Below are 17,872 nucleotides of genomic sequence, written 5' to 3'. Positions count from 1 at the left end.
AAATTGAGAACAAATTTAATGCTAAAAATTTACTTTATCGACATTTCTTAAAGGATGTGCATTGGTAGTATTGGACTGGGCGAGCCCCTAGGGGGCCTACGCCCAGGGGCTATCCGTCGAGCGGCTGTTGCCCAGCCTGGGAATTGGGTCTCCTCCTGCGAGACCCAACAAGCCCAACCGAAGCAGTTACGCATGCTAGGCTCAGCTCCCCCGCTATAAATAGGGAGCGGTTACTATTTGTAAGGGGCTCTTAGCTCATTTGCTAAATAACACATGAAATTCAGTTATTCTCTTTCTCTAACTTTCTCTCTCTAAGTGCAATGTCTTTTACTCTAGGGACTATACATTTTCTCAATGTTCATGGTAAGAACACGTGTATGTATATATAGATACACGATTTGTGCTATAAATAGGTACAAGCTAGAGGTGCAAGCAAATGAAATCCATTGGAGGGGCATGTATAGTAGATTGCTGAAGAGGTGAAACGTGGCTCACCCAAAAGAACACCAACCGAGCTTGGTGTGATTGTGAGCGATGCTTCTTCTGTTAAGTGCGAGGCATGCGGTGCAGGTTAGCACCGCTGGAGTTGCCCAATGACACGACAACACGTGGGTTGCAAAAGTTAACTTTGCTGTTAAGCATGAATCATGGTGTAGTTTCGGAACACACAGGAGCACGCCGTGAGAGTGGGACCATGCCATTGATTGATGAAGAACAAGTATAAACAACAGAAGTATATAGCTATAGCAGCTTTGACAAAATTATAAAAAGGAGAACATAAGAAGCGACACGAGGTCGTAAATGAGGCAGGTTTGCAGTTCCATAGATAGTCACGAACTGGCGCTAGTGCCACTGCAACATCCCGGTTCGCCACGACAACCTGCCTCAATTAAGTTGAACTCCACCCATCTTTGTATGCTTCTATTTAGTAACAGGTCTATTGATGTCACACGTTAAATATGTTTTGGAGTTCCCATGTAGCCAGTTTTTTAGTTTTGTAAGGATTAAAGTTGTATTTGTATCTTCACATTAGAAAAAAGTTGGTTGCTGTCATACTTTAAGAGAAAGTAAGGTGCGGTCCCTAAAATAATATAAATTAATAAAAAAAATACACAATTTGAATTTAGAAGAAGAGGATGGGTAAAGATTTGCAAGGTTAATGTTCCGGTCTAGAACTCCGGTCAGGGCTAAGCAATTAAGCAACAAAAGTAGAATATGACAAAGTAGCAAAATGAGTAAAAAGTGTTGGATTCCCCACCGCATGGGCGGTGTCCTCTTTATATATCATGATGTTTTGACCCGTTCGGATCATGGGTCGCCTGGCCCAATAGTACAAATTCAATAAGCCCATTAGACTACAAAGGTTGTAAGCCCAATAACAGTACACAAGCCCACAAGACACCTAATCTTAAAAGTCATTTTGAGATGTAGTGTGTCATTGACGTAAGCCCACAATACAATACTCAAAGCCCCTCAAGGTACAAAGACAATAACACTAAAATTACACTAACTTTAGATAATTGTTACATGTAAAGAAAAAATAGCTTATAATAAATGAAGAAAGCTTCGCCCTTATCATTATTAGTACGCCCCTGTCATTTGCTGATGCTTTCTTGCCCGCTTTCTTCACTACGATTCTGACCATAGTCTTTGCCTGTCGCTTCAGTGTCATGTCCCTATCATAATCACAAACAAGATATGCAAATATTTCGAAACTTGAATTTACCTTCCCTAACATTTGATGGCACAAAACCTGACGACTCTCATAATTCCTTTCCACTCAGCATTTAATACTCACTATCTTAACCCTTTCAAACAGCACTCGTAAAAAAGTAATTATTACATTCAAACCTAAAGAAACGCGACTGTTTACTTCCACGAGACGTTTCACCAACGAAATTTTACCGGTCCACCAAAGGACACGTCTCCTCTCTTAAAGCCTAAAAATTTATGTGAAACCACGCGACTACTCCTAGTTATGACTATAAAAGCACCACCTCTCCTCATTTCTTACCACTTTCAATCTCCCCAGTAATTTCCTCACAAAATTCCAACGAGTGCTTGCTGCCTACTTTTGGGAAACAGAAGAACCTCTGAGAATTTTACAAAAGTACCCCGCATCTTCTTCAAAGCTCTACTCTTTTCCTCCTGGTAAATCCTCGTCCCCTTCAACTATTTGTTTATCAACTTTAATGTTCACATCCCATCTTCTCATATTTCTACTCTTGGATTCAAAATCACATCAAATTTTTTGCACACAAACTCTTTTACCCAGAATTCTGAGACCTAACTGCCTAACATACCCATAAAACGGCTCATTCGCAAACTTCTCCACCCTGATAACCCCCTTTTGCTTTTAATTTCAGGTAGGTTCTCAAAAATGGTTGCAAAAAATTCTCGTAAGGCACCTAAGAACCGTAAAAACCCCACGGCTGCTGATTCCCTATGGGTTTCACGAAAAATCACAACTAGATTCAGTGATTTCCGTACCATTCCTAAAGTAATGGACCTGCTAACCAAATACACTTTTAGGGCTGACGGAAATGATGCTCACTTAGACATAATCGCATGTGCCCCTGATGAACCTTGTTGTTTTGGAAAACCTGACTCTAGTGGAAGAAACCACACATATTTTTTCCAAACCATATTTCTTGATCTCGAATACAAACTTCCCCTTTCAGACTTCACCTGTTCCAGCCTATCCCTAATGAATATCGCCCCAACTCAGTTATCTGCGAATGGCTGGGCTTATCTTAGGGCTTTTGAGTTGTTATGCATCTGCCTAAACATAGTTCCTACCTGTAAGAAGTTTTTCTCCTTTTTTGAAACCTCTGGGATGAAAGTGAAAGGTGAGTACATTTCTCTATCTTCCGCTAGAGGAAGTGGGCTTTTCACTCTGTTTAGGAGCAACTACAAACACTGGAAAGAGAAATTTTTCAAGTTGAGGGAATCTGAGAAAAGTAAAGACGTTTTCTACTATGATGACGGCACTCCTCGGTTCCCATTTTACCAGACTGATAAGCCCGAACTTATTTACAAAGTACCTGAATCTTCCTTAACTATTGATGAAAAACATGAAGTTGATTTCTTGTCAACAATTAATTTAAACCTCTATGACTTTTATGAAGCGTTTAAAAAGAGAGACTTAGCCAGATTTGTTGGTAGGAATCTCCTTTTATATCTCTCCCACCCATCTCTTTCGCCCCAAAGATTTATGACTTTCTACTTCTTAATTTCATTGCAGCTAGGATGGCACGCCTCTCTGAAGATGACATTCTCCGCTTCCGTCGCGAACAACAGGCGTTGAAGAACAAGCCCTCTCCCGCCAAGACTTTGACTGAACTTGAAGGAAGCCATTCTGAAACTGACAAGAATCCCGCCCAGAAAAGAAGAAAAAGAAATCAAGATTCTGAGAAACCCACGGAGAAGAAGTCACTTCTTTATGGGATTCCCGTATCAATTTCAACACCCTGGTGGACACGAACCTTGTGTTCGAGGCTGACAGAGAGAAAATAAGAAAAATTGGGCTTCAGGAAGCCTGTCAAGCTGTTATGACCAAGAGCTTGGAAATTGCTGCGATTTCAAAAATGATAGAGCTTGAATCTAGTAGCTTCGATGGGCTTTCTACGGCCAAGAAGCTTGAAGACAAGGAAAAAGAGAACGCCAAATTGAAATCGACCATGAAGCTGTTGGAAAATCTAACAAAGTCAACGAGAAAAAAGCCGCGGACCTGGCTTTGGAACTTGATAAATTGAAGAAGACTTTAGAAGAAAACCAAGCCTTGATGAAGGCGAAAGAAGAAGAGAATAAGAAGATGAAGGAAGAGGCAAATCTTTTCACCTCTGAGAATACAAATTTGAAGGAATTTGTTGCCAACCTTTCCATCGAAACCACCTCCTTGAAGGCCTCCATCCTCTCCCAACTTGAAGCTGGCTTTAACAAGGCCAAAGAGAAAATTCTGTTCCTCAATCCGAACCTGCCTATCAACACTGATGGTATTGATCCTTATGCAAGGATCATTGACGGAAAGTTGGTTCTGCCCAACTTTGAGGAAGAAGAAGAAGAAGATGAAGAAGAAGAAGAAGAAGATGAAGGAGAAAGAAATGACAACAAAGGTGAAGATGCCAATGACAAGGAGGGTGAAGGAGAAAACCACTAATCCTTCGCCAGAAAAATAGAGAATGATGTTTTGTTTCCTACTTGGTCTTATACCAAGTGGATGATTTAGTTTCTTGCTTTCCTGCTTTTCAATTATCTCCGGTCTGTTTAAGGCGTACCGCCTCCCCTTTATTTTAATACAAGCGTTCTTATGTTGAAAATCTCATTGTTGAAAACTCTGCATCGCCCTTCCTCACCTAGACTCATCACCTTTTCTTGTGATAATGATTAACTCCAAAGCTATTTTGCTTTTTTTAAACCTTAAACAACATATCAATAATATGAACAAATGAAAATCCCTAAGCCACATATCAATACTATGAACAAATGAAAATAATTCACAGCACAGATACCTTTCACCCGGATTCTTTTTAATCACAGAACGATGGGTTCATTCAAGCTTTTCACGCAAAAGAAACTTTCCCAATTTTAACAACTATTCTTTGAATTCATAAGGCCTTTGCAATTTTGAATTGAATCAAAAATAAAGGGATCAGAAGCGCAATTTGTTCTGATACAGAAATTTGCTCGCTTGGAGGCTTTGTGCTTAAGTTGGACAAGCTTAATCCAAGTTAAGGCTTTGCTTATGAATTCGTGGCCAAATGCTCTAGTTTTAAGAGACTTACTCTTTCTCAATTGTCTAGAATCGCCCAATTGATAGACCTAAGTTGTAAAGTAACTTAAATGCGAACAAAGCACTCAAGAAATTTTTAAAGGTTATGCCTCGTTAAAAACTCTCCCGCCAGGGGTAGAGAAAAGAGTGCATACCTGTTTTTTCGGGTAAATAGTCACATTGGTCCCTGGATGTTCGCACCGACTTCAGAATCGTCCCTGGATGAATTTTATTAGGCTCGCGGTCCCCAGATGTGGCAAAAAATAGTCATATTAGTCCCTGACGTTAAAATCCCCTAACGTCCGTTAACCCAATTAATAAAAGTCAACATTATCTTTCTAATTTTCTTTCACTTTGGTCCCTTTCTTCTTTCTTCCACCCTCTTCACCCCCTCCTTCCATCATTTTCACCAAAACCCACCCCCCATCATGCTTCAGAAACCCAGAACGTAAACCCACAATCTTCACCTCCTTCATCTTCATCTTGTTAAAATTAAAAACCTAAATTTCCTCAAATTAAAAACCTAAATTTCCTCAAATTAATCAATTAAAGATATTAATTAAAAATCAAATTAAAACTATTGATTTTAAAAAATCCTAAATCCTAAAACCCAGATATCTTCATCATCATCCATCATCGATTCTTTTCTGAGTATATCAGTGTTTTCTTTAACGGATAAAACCCAGATATCTTCTCCATCTTCTCATCTTCCTCCCTCTCCCACCTTACCCACCCACTCCCCACCGCCACCCTTAACCTCAACCCCACCGCCACTGAAACCCAAACCACTCACAACCCACCGCCATCCTTAACCTCAACCCCACCGCCACCCTTTACCTCAAACCCGTCAATCTGAGTTTATGAGAGAAGAGGGTGAGAGAGAGAGGATCTGCGATTGGATCTGCAAACACCGTTTTCGCACCCCAGAACCCTAACCCCACCCCCACCTGCAACCGATTGCAAGAAAGGCACTGTCGTTTGCAAAGGATTTGGGTTCTATTCGCGATTTGGGTTCTCCTGCGATCTGGGTTATGGTTATCTTTCTCTCAAATCTCTATTTCTTTCTCTAGATTTTCATTCTTTTGCTTGGGTTCCTCGGTGGGTTTTTTTGTTTCGAAAGATAAAGAAGAAGATGGTGGGAGGGCGAGGTTATAGGTTGTATATCAGTGTTTTCTTTGACTGTTTGTATGGTATGTGGCTGCGTTTGTGGGTGTATCTGCAGCACTAGGGGGTGCTGGGTTTTGTTTGTTTTTATTCACTGGTTGTTGGGTTGGTGGTGCAACTTTCTGATTTAAGCACCTGTTCTATGTAATTTGTTTTAGGTTTTGTACTCTTGGGTGAAGCACCCATTGTGCTTTGATAATAATATCTTTTGGCTTTTTCCAGAAAAAAAAAATAGTGTCTCTCATTCCCCAAAGAGCAGTACCCAAATCCGGGTTTAGGGATTTGGACACAGATCTGAGATTTATCTTGGGTTTGTGTTAAATCTGGGAGATAAGGTTTGAGCATGGTTGGTTGAAGAAGGAGAAGAAGAGTGTTGATGATGATGATATGAAAAAAAAGAAATAAAAAAAAAGGAATGGGTTGATGAAGAAGGGGAGGAGTTTTTGGTGAAGATGATGGAAGAAGAGGATGAAGATGAATAAAGAAAGAAGAAAGGGACCAAAGTGAAAGAAAATTAGAAAGATAATGTTGACTTTTATTAATTGGGTTAACGGACGTTCGGGGATTTTAACGTCAGGGACTAATATGACTATTTTTTGCCACATCTGGGGACCGCGAGCCTAATAAAATTCATCCAGGGACGATTTTGAAGTCAGTGCGAACATCCAGGGACCAATGTGACCATTTACCCCTGTTTTTTCATTAAAATTTAACATCATGCCTCATTAAAAACTCTCCCTAATGGGTAGAGAAAAGAGTGCATGCTACTGAGTTTTACTAAACAACCACATAGTCTTGACACTTAAACAAGTACAGGAACCACCAAACAAATAAACACGACGTAGTCTTTGAACAGAATAAAACACACTGAAGCGAAATTTTTCAGAACACAACTTTAACTGTAGTAGTAGCGCAAGTGTTGTGCGTTCCATGCTCTGGAACCCTGCGCCCAGATAACTCCTCCAAGTGGTAAGCCCCTTGTCCCAAATCTCGCAGAATTCTGTATGGACCTTCCCAGTTAGGTGTCAGCTTTGAATCAGTTGGACTCTTTGCCTTTCTGCGTAATACCAAATCGCCCACTTTCATTCTCCTAGGCACCACTTGAGTATTATAACGCCTTTCTGACCTTTGTTTGACTGCAGCCTCCCTTAAACGAACTTTTGCCTTTACCTCATCTGCCAAGTTCAAATCCACTAGAACATTTTCTCGATTCTTGTTTTCTTCATATGTAGCCACTCGAAAAGTCATGTCTTGTATTTCCACTAGAATCATCGCATCAACCCCGTAAGCAAGCTTGAAAGGTGTTTCTCGAGTAGTGGATTGGGGTGTTGTGTTGTAAGCCCAAACCACTGTGATCAATTCATCTGCCCATAATCCTTTTGCTTCGCCCAATCTCTTCTTCACACCATTCAAAATCACCTTGTTTGCTGCTTCCACCTGCCCATTAGATTGTGGGTGTTCCACTGAGGCGAACCTGTTCTCAATCCCCGTCTCTGCACAAAAATCTCTGACCTTCCTGCTTGTAAACTGTGTTCCATTATCAAAAACAATGGTTGCTGGCACTCCAAACCTGCATATTATTTTCCTCCAATAAAATTTCTTAACCTTTTCCACTGTGATCTTTGCCATTGACTCTGCTTCAATCCATTTCGTGAAATAATCCACTACCACTAGAACAAACTTGACCTGTGCCCCGCTGGAGTGAACGGACCCAAAATATCTACGCCCCACATTGCAAATGGTCACGCAGAACTCATTGAACTCAAAACTTCAGGAGGCGCCTTATGAAGATCAGCAAAAACTTGACACTTTTCACATTTCTTAACATATTCCATACAATCGCCCTTCAAAGTTGGCCAATAAAATCCTGCCCTCAACACCTTCGAAGTCAAAGATCTTCCCCCTATATGACTGGCACAGACTCCCTCATGTACCTCAAACATAATTCTTTCTGCATCCTCTTTGCTAACACATCTTAACAGTGGGACTCCAACGCCCCGTTTGTAAAGTTGTCCACCCATCATTGTGTAACGACTCGCTTCTCGAATCTGATCCTTTGAAAATAGAGCTAAGTCTGATCCATCCGCTTCCAGACACATTCGAATTCTATCCATCCAATCTATAGTTGCTCCGCCCGTTGCCATCACAACATCATCCTCCTTCACACTTGGACCCTTCAAAGTCTCTTGAATCACAGACTTGTTGTTACCTGGTTTCTTTGTGCTTGCTAGTTTGGATAATATGTCAGCCCTTGTATTTTCCTCTCTTGGAACATGATTTACCTGAAACTTGTCCATCTGCTTCAACAATTCTTGAACCATCACCAAATACTTAGCCAACTGAACATCCTTCGCCTGATAATCTCCCTTTATCTGATTTGCCACAAGCTGAGAATCAGTTTTTATTACAATACAACGTACATTCATCTCCAAGGCCAGCCTCACCCCTGCTATTATTGCTTCATATTCCGCTTGATTGTTGCTCGCCCTGAAGTCAAACTTGAGAGATTGCTCAATAATTACTCCGCCTGGTCCCTCCAAAACTATACCAGCTCCACTTCCTTTTAAATTTGATGAACCATCAACAGACAAAAACCATTCCACTTCTTCTGATACTCTCTCTTCTGGAGACATCTCATTCACAAAATCTATTAAGCTCTGCGCCTTTATTTGTCCCTTCTTCTCAAACACTATACCAAATTCTGACAATTCGACAGCCCAAGAAACCATACGCCCTGCTAAATCAGGCTTTTGAAGTACTTGGCGTAGGGGAAAGTCAGTTTTGACTTTGATTTGAAAACCTTGAAAATAAGGCCTCAACTTTCGGGCGGTGATAATCAAAGCTAGTGCAGCTTTTTCTATTTTTTGATACCTTGACTCAGCCCCTTGTAAAGCATGGCTCACAAAATATATAATTCTCAACTCCTCTTTACATTCTTGCAATAAGACAGAACTCACAGCACTATCTGATATGGAAATGAAAATTGACAACGGAATACCTGGAATTGGTTTTGACAATATGGGAGGCTTAGCCAGATGCTCCTTTAGAGTTTGGAAAGCCTGCTCACACTCATCTGTCCATTGAAAAGCTTTGTTCTTCCTCAAACACTGAAAGAACGGAGCCGCCTTACTCCCTGAGCATGGTAAAAATCATGACAAAGCCGCAATTCTTCCTGTTAGCTTCTGTACTTCTTTCACTGATGTTGGGCTTTGCATGTCTAGAATTGCTTTGCACTTATCGGGATTAATTTCAATTCCTCTTCTAGTAATCATAAAGCCCAAAAATCTTCCACTCTGAATTCCAAAAGAGCATTTCTCCGGATTCAAACGCATGTTATGCTTCCTGATTTCTCCAAATGCTTCAGCCAAGTCCATACAATGACCGCCCATTTCTTCTGATTTGACCACCATATCATCCACATAAATTTCCATGTTACACCCTACTTGCTTTTCAAAGACTCTGTCCATCAATCGCTGATAAGTTGCTCCTGCATTCTTAAGCCCAAACGGCATGGTTTGATAGCAATAATTTGCTTGGTTTGTCATAAATGCCGTTTTCTCTTCGTCTGGCGCATACATTCGAATTTGATGATAGCCCGAATATGCGTCCATCAAACTCAACATTCCCAATCCCGAAGCCTGGTCTACCAACTTATCTATGTTTGGCAGTGGATATGAATCCTTTGGACAATGCTTGTTTAAATCTGTATAATCTGTGCACATTCGCCATTTTCCATTACTCTTCTTGACCATGACAACATTAGCCAACCAAGTAGGATACTTCACTTCCCTTATAAAACCTGCATCAATTAACTTGTTAGTTTCTGTTTTCACTGCAAGTGCTTTATCTTCTCCCATTTTACGCTTCAACTGGGCGATCGGCTTCACACCAGGATTCAATGCCAATTTGTGGCAAATGAACTCTGGATCAATTCCTGGAAGATCTCGTGCACTCCAAGCAAATAAGTCCATGTTCTCAGCTAACAGTTGCACCAGTCTGTTTTCCTGGATTGGAGTCAAGTTTACCCTGACTTTCAAATTCCTCTCGCCCACTTTCGCTGTCTTTGTTTCCTCTTCTGGAGTCATCTTGAAATCAGAAAAGCCCTCTCTCGGGTCCAAACTAACCTCATCTTGATCAACATCAACCCCAAAAACTCTATGTCCCTCCTTCACTGCTCTCTTTCCCATGTGACCATACTGCTTGAAACTGTCGGAATAGCATTTCCTAGCAACCACCTGATCAGCCTTCAAAGTTCCAACTCCGCCCTTGTCCAATGGATACTTAACTGTTTAATGTCTTGTTGAAATAATCGCCCCAAGTTTGTTGAGCGATGGTCTTCCAATAAGCACATATACGGCGATGTACACTGTACCACAACAAACTTAATGGCAAAGGCTTTCTCATTTTTACCTTCACCTAACACGGTATTTAGCTCCACATACCCTCTAACAAATACTTTCTCACCTGAGAAGCCAACTAACGCCCCATCATATGGTAATAAATCAGTTTCTGTAAGCCCTAATTTTTCAAATGCATCGCCATATATCAAATCCGCAGAACTTCCCTGATCCAACAGTACCCTCTCAATTTCGTAATCAACAACTTTTAACATCACCACAATGAGATCATCTTCATAAGGCTGAACTCCCTCAAAATCTCTAACAGTAAATGTAATATCGGGCTGATTGATCCCCCAGCTTCCCCAATCATTAGCATATACTGCATTAATGGAATGAACATACCTTCTTCTTGAAGAATTAGTCATACCACCTCCTCGAAATCCTCCAAATATGGAATGAATGCGCCCTTTAGTTTCACCTCCAGCTTGCTTCTTTGGTTCAGACTCTCTCTTTCCCTGTGTCATCACGCTTCGTTGAGGTTCCAGCTCCCTCTCACTCCTTTCGCCCATCCAGTTGACGCATGTAGCCTGCCTTTATCAAAGCCTCAATTTCTTTCTTTAGGGTAAAACAATCATCTGTATTGTGTCCCGCAATTCAGTGATACTCACACCACTTACTTCCGTCCACGTTGCCTGGTGGGCGTTTTGGTTGTTTAGGAAAACGAATTGTGTTAGCCTCCAAACACATGTGCAATGCTTCAGTTAAATTAACCGCAAGTGGGGTCGACCTGTCTTGTTGGTTTCTGGCCCACGTCATCGACTTTCCATAACCACGATTTCCATAAGGCTGAGCACGATTTCGAAAATTAGAACGGTTATCAAAACGACTTGAATTATTGTAACTTCTCTCTCCTTTTGTAACTGCTCCGCCCGAACGTTGATCGTTAACCGCCGCCTTTTTCGAATCTGACTGTTGTTGTTGGCCAGTAACCGCCGCACTCTTGCGGTTTCTCTTTATGCGATCACTTTGCTCCTCCCGAATGAAACCTTGTACCCTGCTTCGCAACTCCGCCATTGTCTCCACGGGCTTACGACTCAAACTACTGTTCAGACTTCCTGATTGAAGGCCCAATTCAAAAGCAGCAATACAAATTTCTGTCATTTTATCCTCCAAATGCACTGATAGTTTATTGAAACGCCCCATAAAGGATTTCAGGTTTTCATTATGCCTCTGTTGCAAATTAAATAAAGCTGCTGGGGTCACTTTCTGGGCGCGACTAGTTGAGAATTGGGACAGAAATTTCGCCAATAAATCCATGAACCCTGCAATTGAACGCGGTGGGAGCGTTGTAAACCAAGTCATTGCTGACTTTTTGAGAGTTGAAGGAAGCATTTTACACTTCAGAGCGTCTGAAGCGCCCACAATAACCATTTTGGTGTTGAAATAGATCAAATGATCCTTTGGGTCAGAATCTCCGTAATAAGAATCAAGAACCAAAGTCTTCAAGTTGTCTGGAACGGTTGTGTTTGCAATGTCTTCTGTGAACGGTTGAAAATCTACCACCATCTCTGCCATTCTACGATCGCCCTCATGCAAGCCCCGATCCTGATTGATCTCAGCAAGTTGAGTTTGCAGTTGTTGATTGTGTTGACGAAGATTAGTTAGATCCGCCATGATCTGTTGCAAAATGTCGGGCGGAACATTTTCATGGTTAACATGATTGTCCCTTCCGTTTGCTCCAGATCGATTCACCATTTTCAGTGAATTTGAAGCCTAGGATTGAATTCCTCGGCCCCACAGTGGGCGCCAATGTTCTGGTCTAGAACTCCGGTCAGGGCTAAGCAATTAAGCAACAAAAGTAGAATATGACAAAGTAGCAAAATGAGTAAAAAGTGTTGGATCCCCCACCGCATGGGCGGTGTCCTCTTTATATATCATGATGTTTTGACCCGTTCGGGTCATGGGTCGCCTGGCCCAATAGTACAAATTCGGTAAGCCCATTAGACTATAAAGGTTGTAAGCCCAATAACGGTACAGTTAACATGGATGGGGCATGGATAAAGAGGATCCCGACAAGAAAGGAACTTAGATGATCTCTTAAAATTGCAAATTAAACTTAAAACCCTAGTTTTCAAATCCTTCATTGAATAACATAAATGAACTTAAGAACAATATGTTATTAGTTCATTTTTTTTATACATCTGAAAACTACCCAAAGAAAAAACAAAGAATAAACAACACTAAGGGAATCTTCAAGAGAAGGATTTGCAACTCAATAGGAGGAACATCCATCACAAGAATCCCTGAAGTAGAGAGAAACAATCTGTGCTTTGTTAACCAATCCGCAACCAAATTTCCTTCCCGGGCGACCCACAAAAGCTCAATTCTCCAGTTCCAATGAAGCATGTCACGAATCTCACCGAGAATGGCACGGTGGCTATGACCACGCACCCACTCCAAGTCTGCCAGATTATTAACCAGCTCCCTGCAGTCCGATTCACAAAGCAAACGACGACAGCCCCGCTCCCAGGCAAGCCGGAGACCACACCCCAGAGAAATTCTGGGTACCACACCTTAGAAAAATTGTAATGATTGGTAGATATAATTGTAGTGTTGAGCCCTGCTGATATATACATTTATAGCGGTTCAAAATGGAAACAAATTTAATTTCAGAGTTTAGACAGCCCCAAATTGCAGATGCTTAAGTGGCATATTGTCCACTTGTTTAAGTAAATGTGATGATGACTTACACATATATTTTTAATTAAAAATAAAATAACACAAAAACAATTATATATTAAATATAATTAAAATTTCAAAAAATTATTGGCAAAGAGAGTCAGGTGCAGCTTGAGGAGGGGAATCCATGGGCTATTTACTGTAGGATGACAAACTCACATGGCGAAAGCCCAGGACGATACATAGCCCCTAAGACTTGAGTAATTTTTAATTGAGTGAAATCTTAAACTTGCATGATCGATTCAATTGAATTCTCACTTTTGCAATTAGTGTTTGTTAATTAGTCATCTTACTCCTATGCCTTACTTTTGTGCTTGTTAGTATGATTAACTTAATGCAGGGTCCAGGCTTTTGCTTAACCTGGAGTAAACGCTTTTTTTAGACTCTACTTTTTTATTTAAATATATCGGGAGCTTTGTTTTTTTAAAAAGCTTACTGTTTACGCTGATTTTTGGTAAACAAATATCCTCTTAGTTCGACTAAAGGAAGTTTAGATTCAGGGTCCTTTTGGGAAAACGTCTTGCCAAAGTGTTGTGTGTGAGTGGGCGTTTTTCGACAACAATGAACAATTCAAAAGAAACTGGATTTCATTTCATAAGGATCAATTACATAAAGATCAAAGTGTGACAAAGTGACAAAGAAACTGCAAGGAATATAAATTTCGACAAGAAATTAAAGAACAGAACTGGTAAATCCTAGGAAATTAACAAATAACACGACGAGCTTAAACGTAGTAAAGATAAACATGTGGTTCTGCAACATACTCCTTCATCATCACGTCTTGCTCTTCGAGTCTCATTGATGCGGACATTAGAGCTTTTTAGTGAATTTTTCAGAGTTGAGTTGGGAACCCCTTTTCTGAATTAGGTTCTCCTATTTATAGAGCTCCATGTCTCGCGTGTTCTTGACGGTTTTCTTCCTTGCTGGACGGGTTAGTGGACGGTTTTCTTCCTTGCTGGACGGGTTAGTGGGTCTGATTCCCCACGATCTGATGCTTGCTCTGGAAGTTCCATGCGTAGTGGTGAGAGTCGTGTTCTTCAACTGCCTCAACCGTTTATTGGCCACGTACTCGACCAACGTGGTGAGAATCTGACTTGGTCAATGCGGCACGTGTTACATGTGCCTATGTTTAGCAGTAGTTCCTATTGTCGAATTCGGCTGCCTCCTTAACTTGGTGCATTTTCTTTTCCTTTCTTTAGTCCGAATTCGACTACCTTGGGTGCTTTGGGCCGACTGCGTTTTTTCTTTCTTGGGCCAAAATATTGGGCCAACAGATGCCCCCCAAAAATGTTGATTCTCGACTACCAGACCTTGGAGGGATCAAGCATTTTTTGCTCGTGCATTTCGATGGAGCTTGACGGGTGTTCGCGACTTTTCACTTTCTGATTTCAAGTCCCATCAGAGATCCTATCGTTTGACTTTTGCTCTAATCAGAAGCCTTGGCGTCTGACTTCGTCTGTCGTCTGCCGTCTCTATTCTAGGGTAATCATGACCCCTTTCTAGCCTTTATGTTAGGGTTTGCGGTTATATAATAAAATAACCGTTGGATTTCAAAAATTTTTATGCACCATCCTATAATGCAGCTTCACGTCCGACTCTTCATTTGCCTATAAATACGCCATTGTTGGCCCTCTGCAAGCTTTACCATTTTTCAAACACTCAAGCTTTTGTCTGATTCTGCTTGTGATCATCTTTAGTCGTTTGGTTTCTGCTTTCCTGGTGCACTCTCTGAACGTTTCTATGGCTTCCGATTCTGACAATGTTATTCCTTTGGCCGCTGCGTGTGAGATGAATGAGGCCAAACGCACTCCCATTCCAGACCCGCCGTACGAAGTGGAGAAACGGGCTATCTGGAAATCCCAGGTATTTATTCCTATTTCTGTAAATGGCAATCTACGTGCCATTTTAGGCCCTTTGAAGAAGGCGAAGAAGGGCTGGCCTAACAGTCTTCCTGAGGGTTACGAGCAGTTTCACACCAGTGTTCGTGGGGATGAGCTTATCCTTGCATTTCGACCCTCTTACCGCTTGCCCTTTCTGAAAGATCCCAAAAGGACTTTTAGATCTGCGCCTCCTAACCCAACTGCTGGTGAAGGAGCCTATCTGAAATTGCTCGACAGGGTGGAGGCCAGTAAGTATGGGCATTGGAAAGTCACTGGAATCTTCGACCTCATTCAGTTGTCGAGGTCGCCAATTTCTTACAATCCTGCTATGCTTTTAAGTTCTCTTTTCTTTTGGGAGCGGTCTACCAATAGCTTCCATGTCCCCTTTGGGATTCTTTCTCCCACTCTCCTTGATGTTGCTGCCATTACTGGCCTTTGGGTGGTGGGTGATGATTACCATTCCTCTGCTGCTCCCACCAATCCTATCGCCATTCCGACAGATAACATCGCTTTTAGTAAGTTTATTAAAGATCACTATGTCGAGAATGGTGAAGTCTCTGATGCTGAGCATGTCGCATTTCTGCTGTATTGGCTTTCTGCTTATGTGTTATGCACCAAATCCTTGAGGATTCCGGCTAAACTTCTTCCTTTGGCCAATCTGTTACATGAGGGTCGAATTATCGCCATGGCCAGGCTTGTACTTGGCAATCTTTACCAAATGATCAATGAAGCGATAGCCGACATTCGAGATCCTAAGGTTGCGTCTTTGAATGCAGCTGGTTCTTTCTGGCTCCTTCAACTTTGGATGAATGCGGTTTTCGAATTGTTTCTTCCAGCCAAGAACCCCCCTCCTGTGGTGTCTAACACAAGGGTTGATGCTTTCAGGCTTGAAGCCCTCACTCCCCCTTATGACGCCTCCACGTTCGAGGTTGACTTTAAGAAGTATTTCACCATGTTTTTCGAGCTGAAACGTTTCCGCTCGAGCTTTGCGTCGTATCACAAACCTTCTTATGGCCCTCGGTGGCTAAGGAATTCTTACCCCAATCTTCCTGGCTCAGAGAACCTCTCTCAGCATCAAGTCGAGCTTTGGCAGACTATATTATCTCCCAGGGTGTTGACCATCAACTTTGCCAGTAATGACTTCACTCTTTGTGGTTACAATCCTCAGCTTGTGTCTCGACAATTTGGGTTGAGCCAGGATTTGCCCAATACTTTGTTCGACAAATCCCTCGTCATCTATCCTGGTACCATCACCAAACGTAGTGCCTTCGACACTACCATTAGCTACTACAACGAGGAGGAGCTGCTTGGTCTTAGTCCTTTCAGTTTTACTCCATCCTTTTACGTCACCCAGGCGTTTAAGGCGTGGTGGTCTGCTTATTGGCATGATATTTCGACGCCAATTGAAGATTGCTTCCAGCGCATAACGAATATTTTTCTTTTGTAGAAGCAGGCCCCAAAGAAAACCAAAGGTTTGCATACATCTGAGATCAACGCTTTTCAACAATTCTTCGGTGTAGTATACTTTCCGGGTCCTCGACTTCAGGAAACGGTTGCCAAAGCAGCCCAAGTTCTAAGGCAAATGTGGGAAGCTAAAGCCAAGAAAACCCGATTGAGCATTCCCTCTAATGAGGATGGTCTTTCTTTCCTTATTCGAAAAACAAGCTTTAGGTTCCCACCACTGCCTACTTGTAAGTATGCTTTGGCCTTTCCGGTGGTGCTTCCTAAGTGGGTTGATCATGTAAGTATCAAAAACTTTTACCATAGTGCACTGCCCCCTCGGAAGCGGGTGACCTGGACCAAGCGTTACCTATGGAATTACCCTCTCCATGTGCCGGTTGAAATCTTCAACCACATATCGATAAGAACGCTTATTGGTCAAGGTAATCATTTCGACCTGGCATCTTTGCGATACTTATGACTTAATTTTCCTTTGTTTTCATTTTGTAGCTGAGCCGATTCCGCGATCGACCCCTCAAGCTTCTCCTCGGGTGACTTCTGCTACTGTCGAAGTTGAGGATGATGATGATGATGTTACTCTGGCTGATAAGCTCAAGATGCCCAAGGTAATACTGAAACCTGTGAAACTTTGACCTTTATTCGACATGTATATCTTTGTGATCATTTGTTTTTTGTTTCAGAGTCGAAAACGAGGGGCCACCTCTACCACTTCTGCAAGCCAAAAAAGGGCTAAAGGTGCTGGTGAACTTACTGTGGGAAATCCCTCCCCGGCTAAGTCAGCCGGCCAGCGTGAGGAAATGCAGCAAGGTGGTGATCAAGGTGTTGATCAACAGGCTTCCAGCCCTCTGCTTCAAGGTACTACACCGATTCCTGTCGAGATGGCTCCGGCCAAGAAGACCTCCAGGAAGAAGTCTAGTCGTAAATCTGGCAGCTCTTCTTCCCACCATTCCAAGAGTTCAACCAGTTCCAGTCCTCTCAAAGAATCTGGCCCTAAGGTAAATCATTAGTTCACATCTCGTCTCAATTCGCTTTCTTTTCCTCTTTCTCAATCATTTTTACTTTTATTCTTCAGAGGGTTGGCATGTCTAAAATGGCTGTACCTCGAGCCACGTGGTTTTCTTCTAAACCCCCACCAGTTGTCCTATCTAGCTCTTCGAGCAGTTTAGAGTCCTCTAGCTCGAGTTTAGACTCTACTGAGTCAGACCCTGTGTGGGACAAGCTGACATTCTATTTTAACTCGAAGCCAATTGCTTGGCAAAATTCTGGTTGTGAACCCTATTATACCAAAGAATGTCGAGATAACCTTTCTAATTTTCCTCCGCAGGATATGCAGAACATGCCTTCCCCTGCTCGTGAAGAAAATGTACCACATGATGAGGTGCAGGGTAGTGAGGGTCAAGTGCCTCCAATCATTCAGCCTGACCAAGTGATTGGTGTGATGCCCCCACCCAAGGCTGATGTTCTGGCCTCAACTCATTCTGAACCTTCTCCTCGACAGCTTTAAACTTCTCCCCAAC

General features: G+C 42.0%; 1 protein-coding gene across 1 annotated transcript; it reads right to left on the bottom strand.

Moving 5' to 3' along the window:
• Positions 1–10,929: 10,929 nt before the first annotated feature.
• On the bottom strand, positions 10,930–12,030 carry LOC130712563 (uncharacterized). Its single transcript, XM_057562391.1, has one exon. It carries the CDS (start codon positions 12,028–12,030, stop codon positions 10,930–10,932), a length of 1,101 nt encoding a protein of 366 aa, XP_057418374.1.
• Positions 12,031–17,872: the final 5,842 nt, after the last annotated feature.

The sequence above is a fragment of the Lotus japonicus genome, chromosome 4 (assembly GCF_012489685.1).
Source record: "Lotus japonicus ecotype B-129 chromosome 4, LjGifu_v1.2".
Taxonomy (NCBI): Eukaryota; Viridiplantae; Streptophyta; class Magnoliopsida; order Fabales; family Fabaceae; genus Lotus; species Lotus japonicus.
This window is presented reverse-complemented; position numbering and strand designations above follow the sequence as displayed.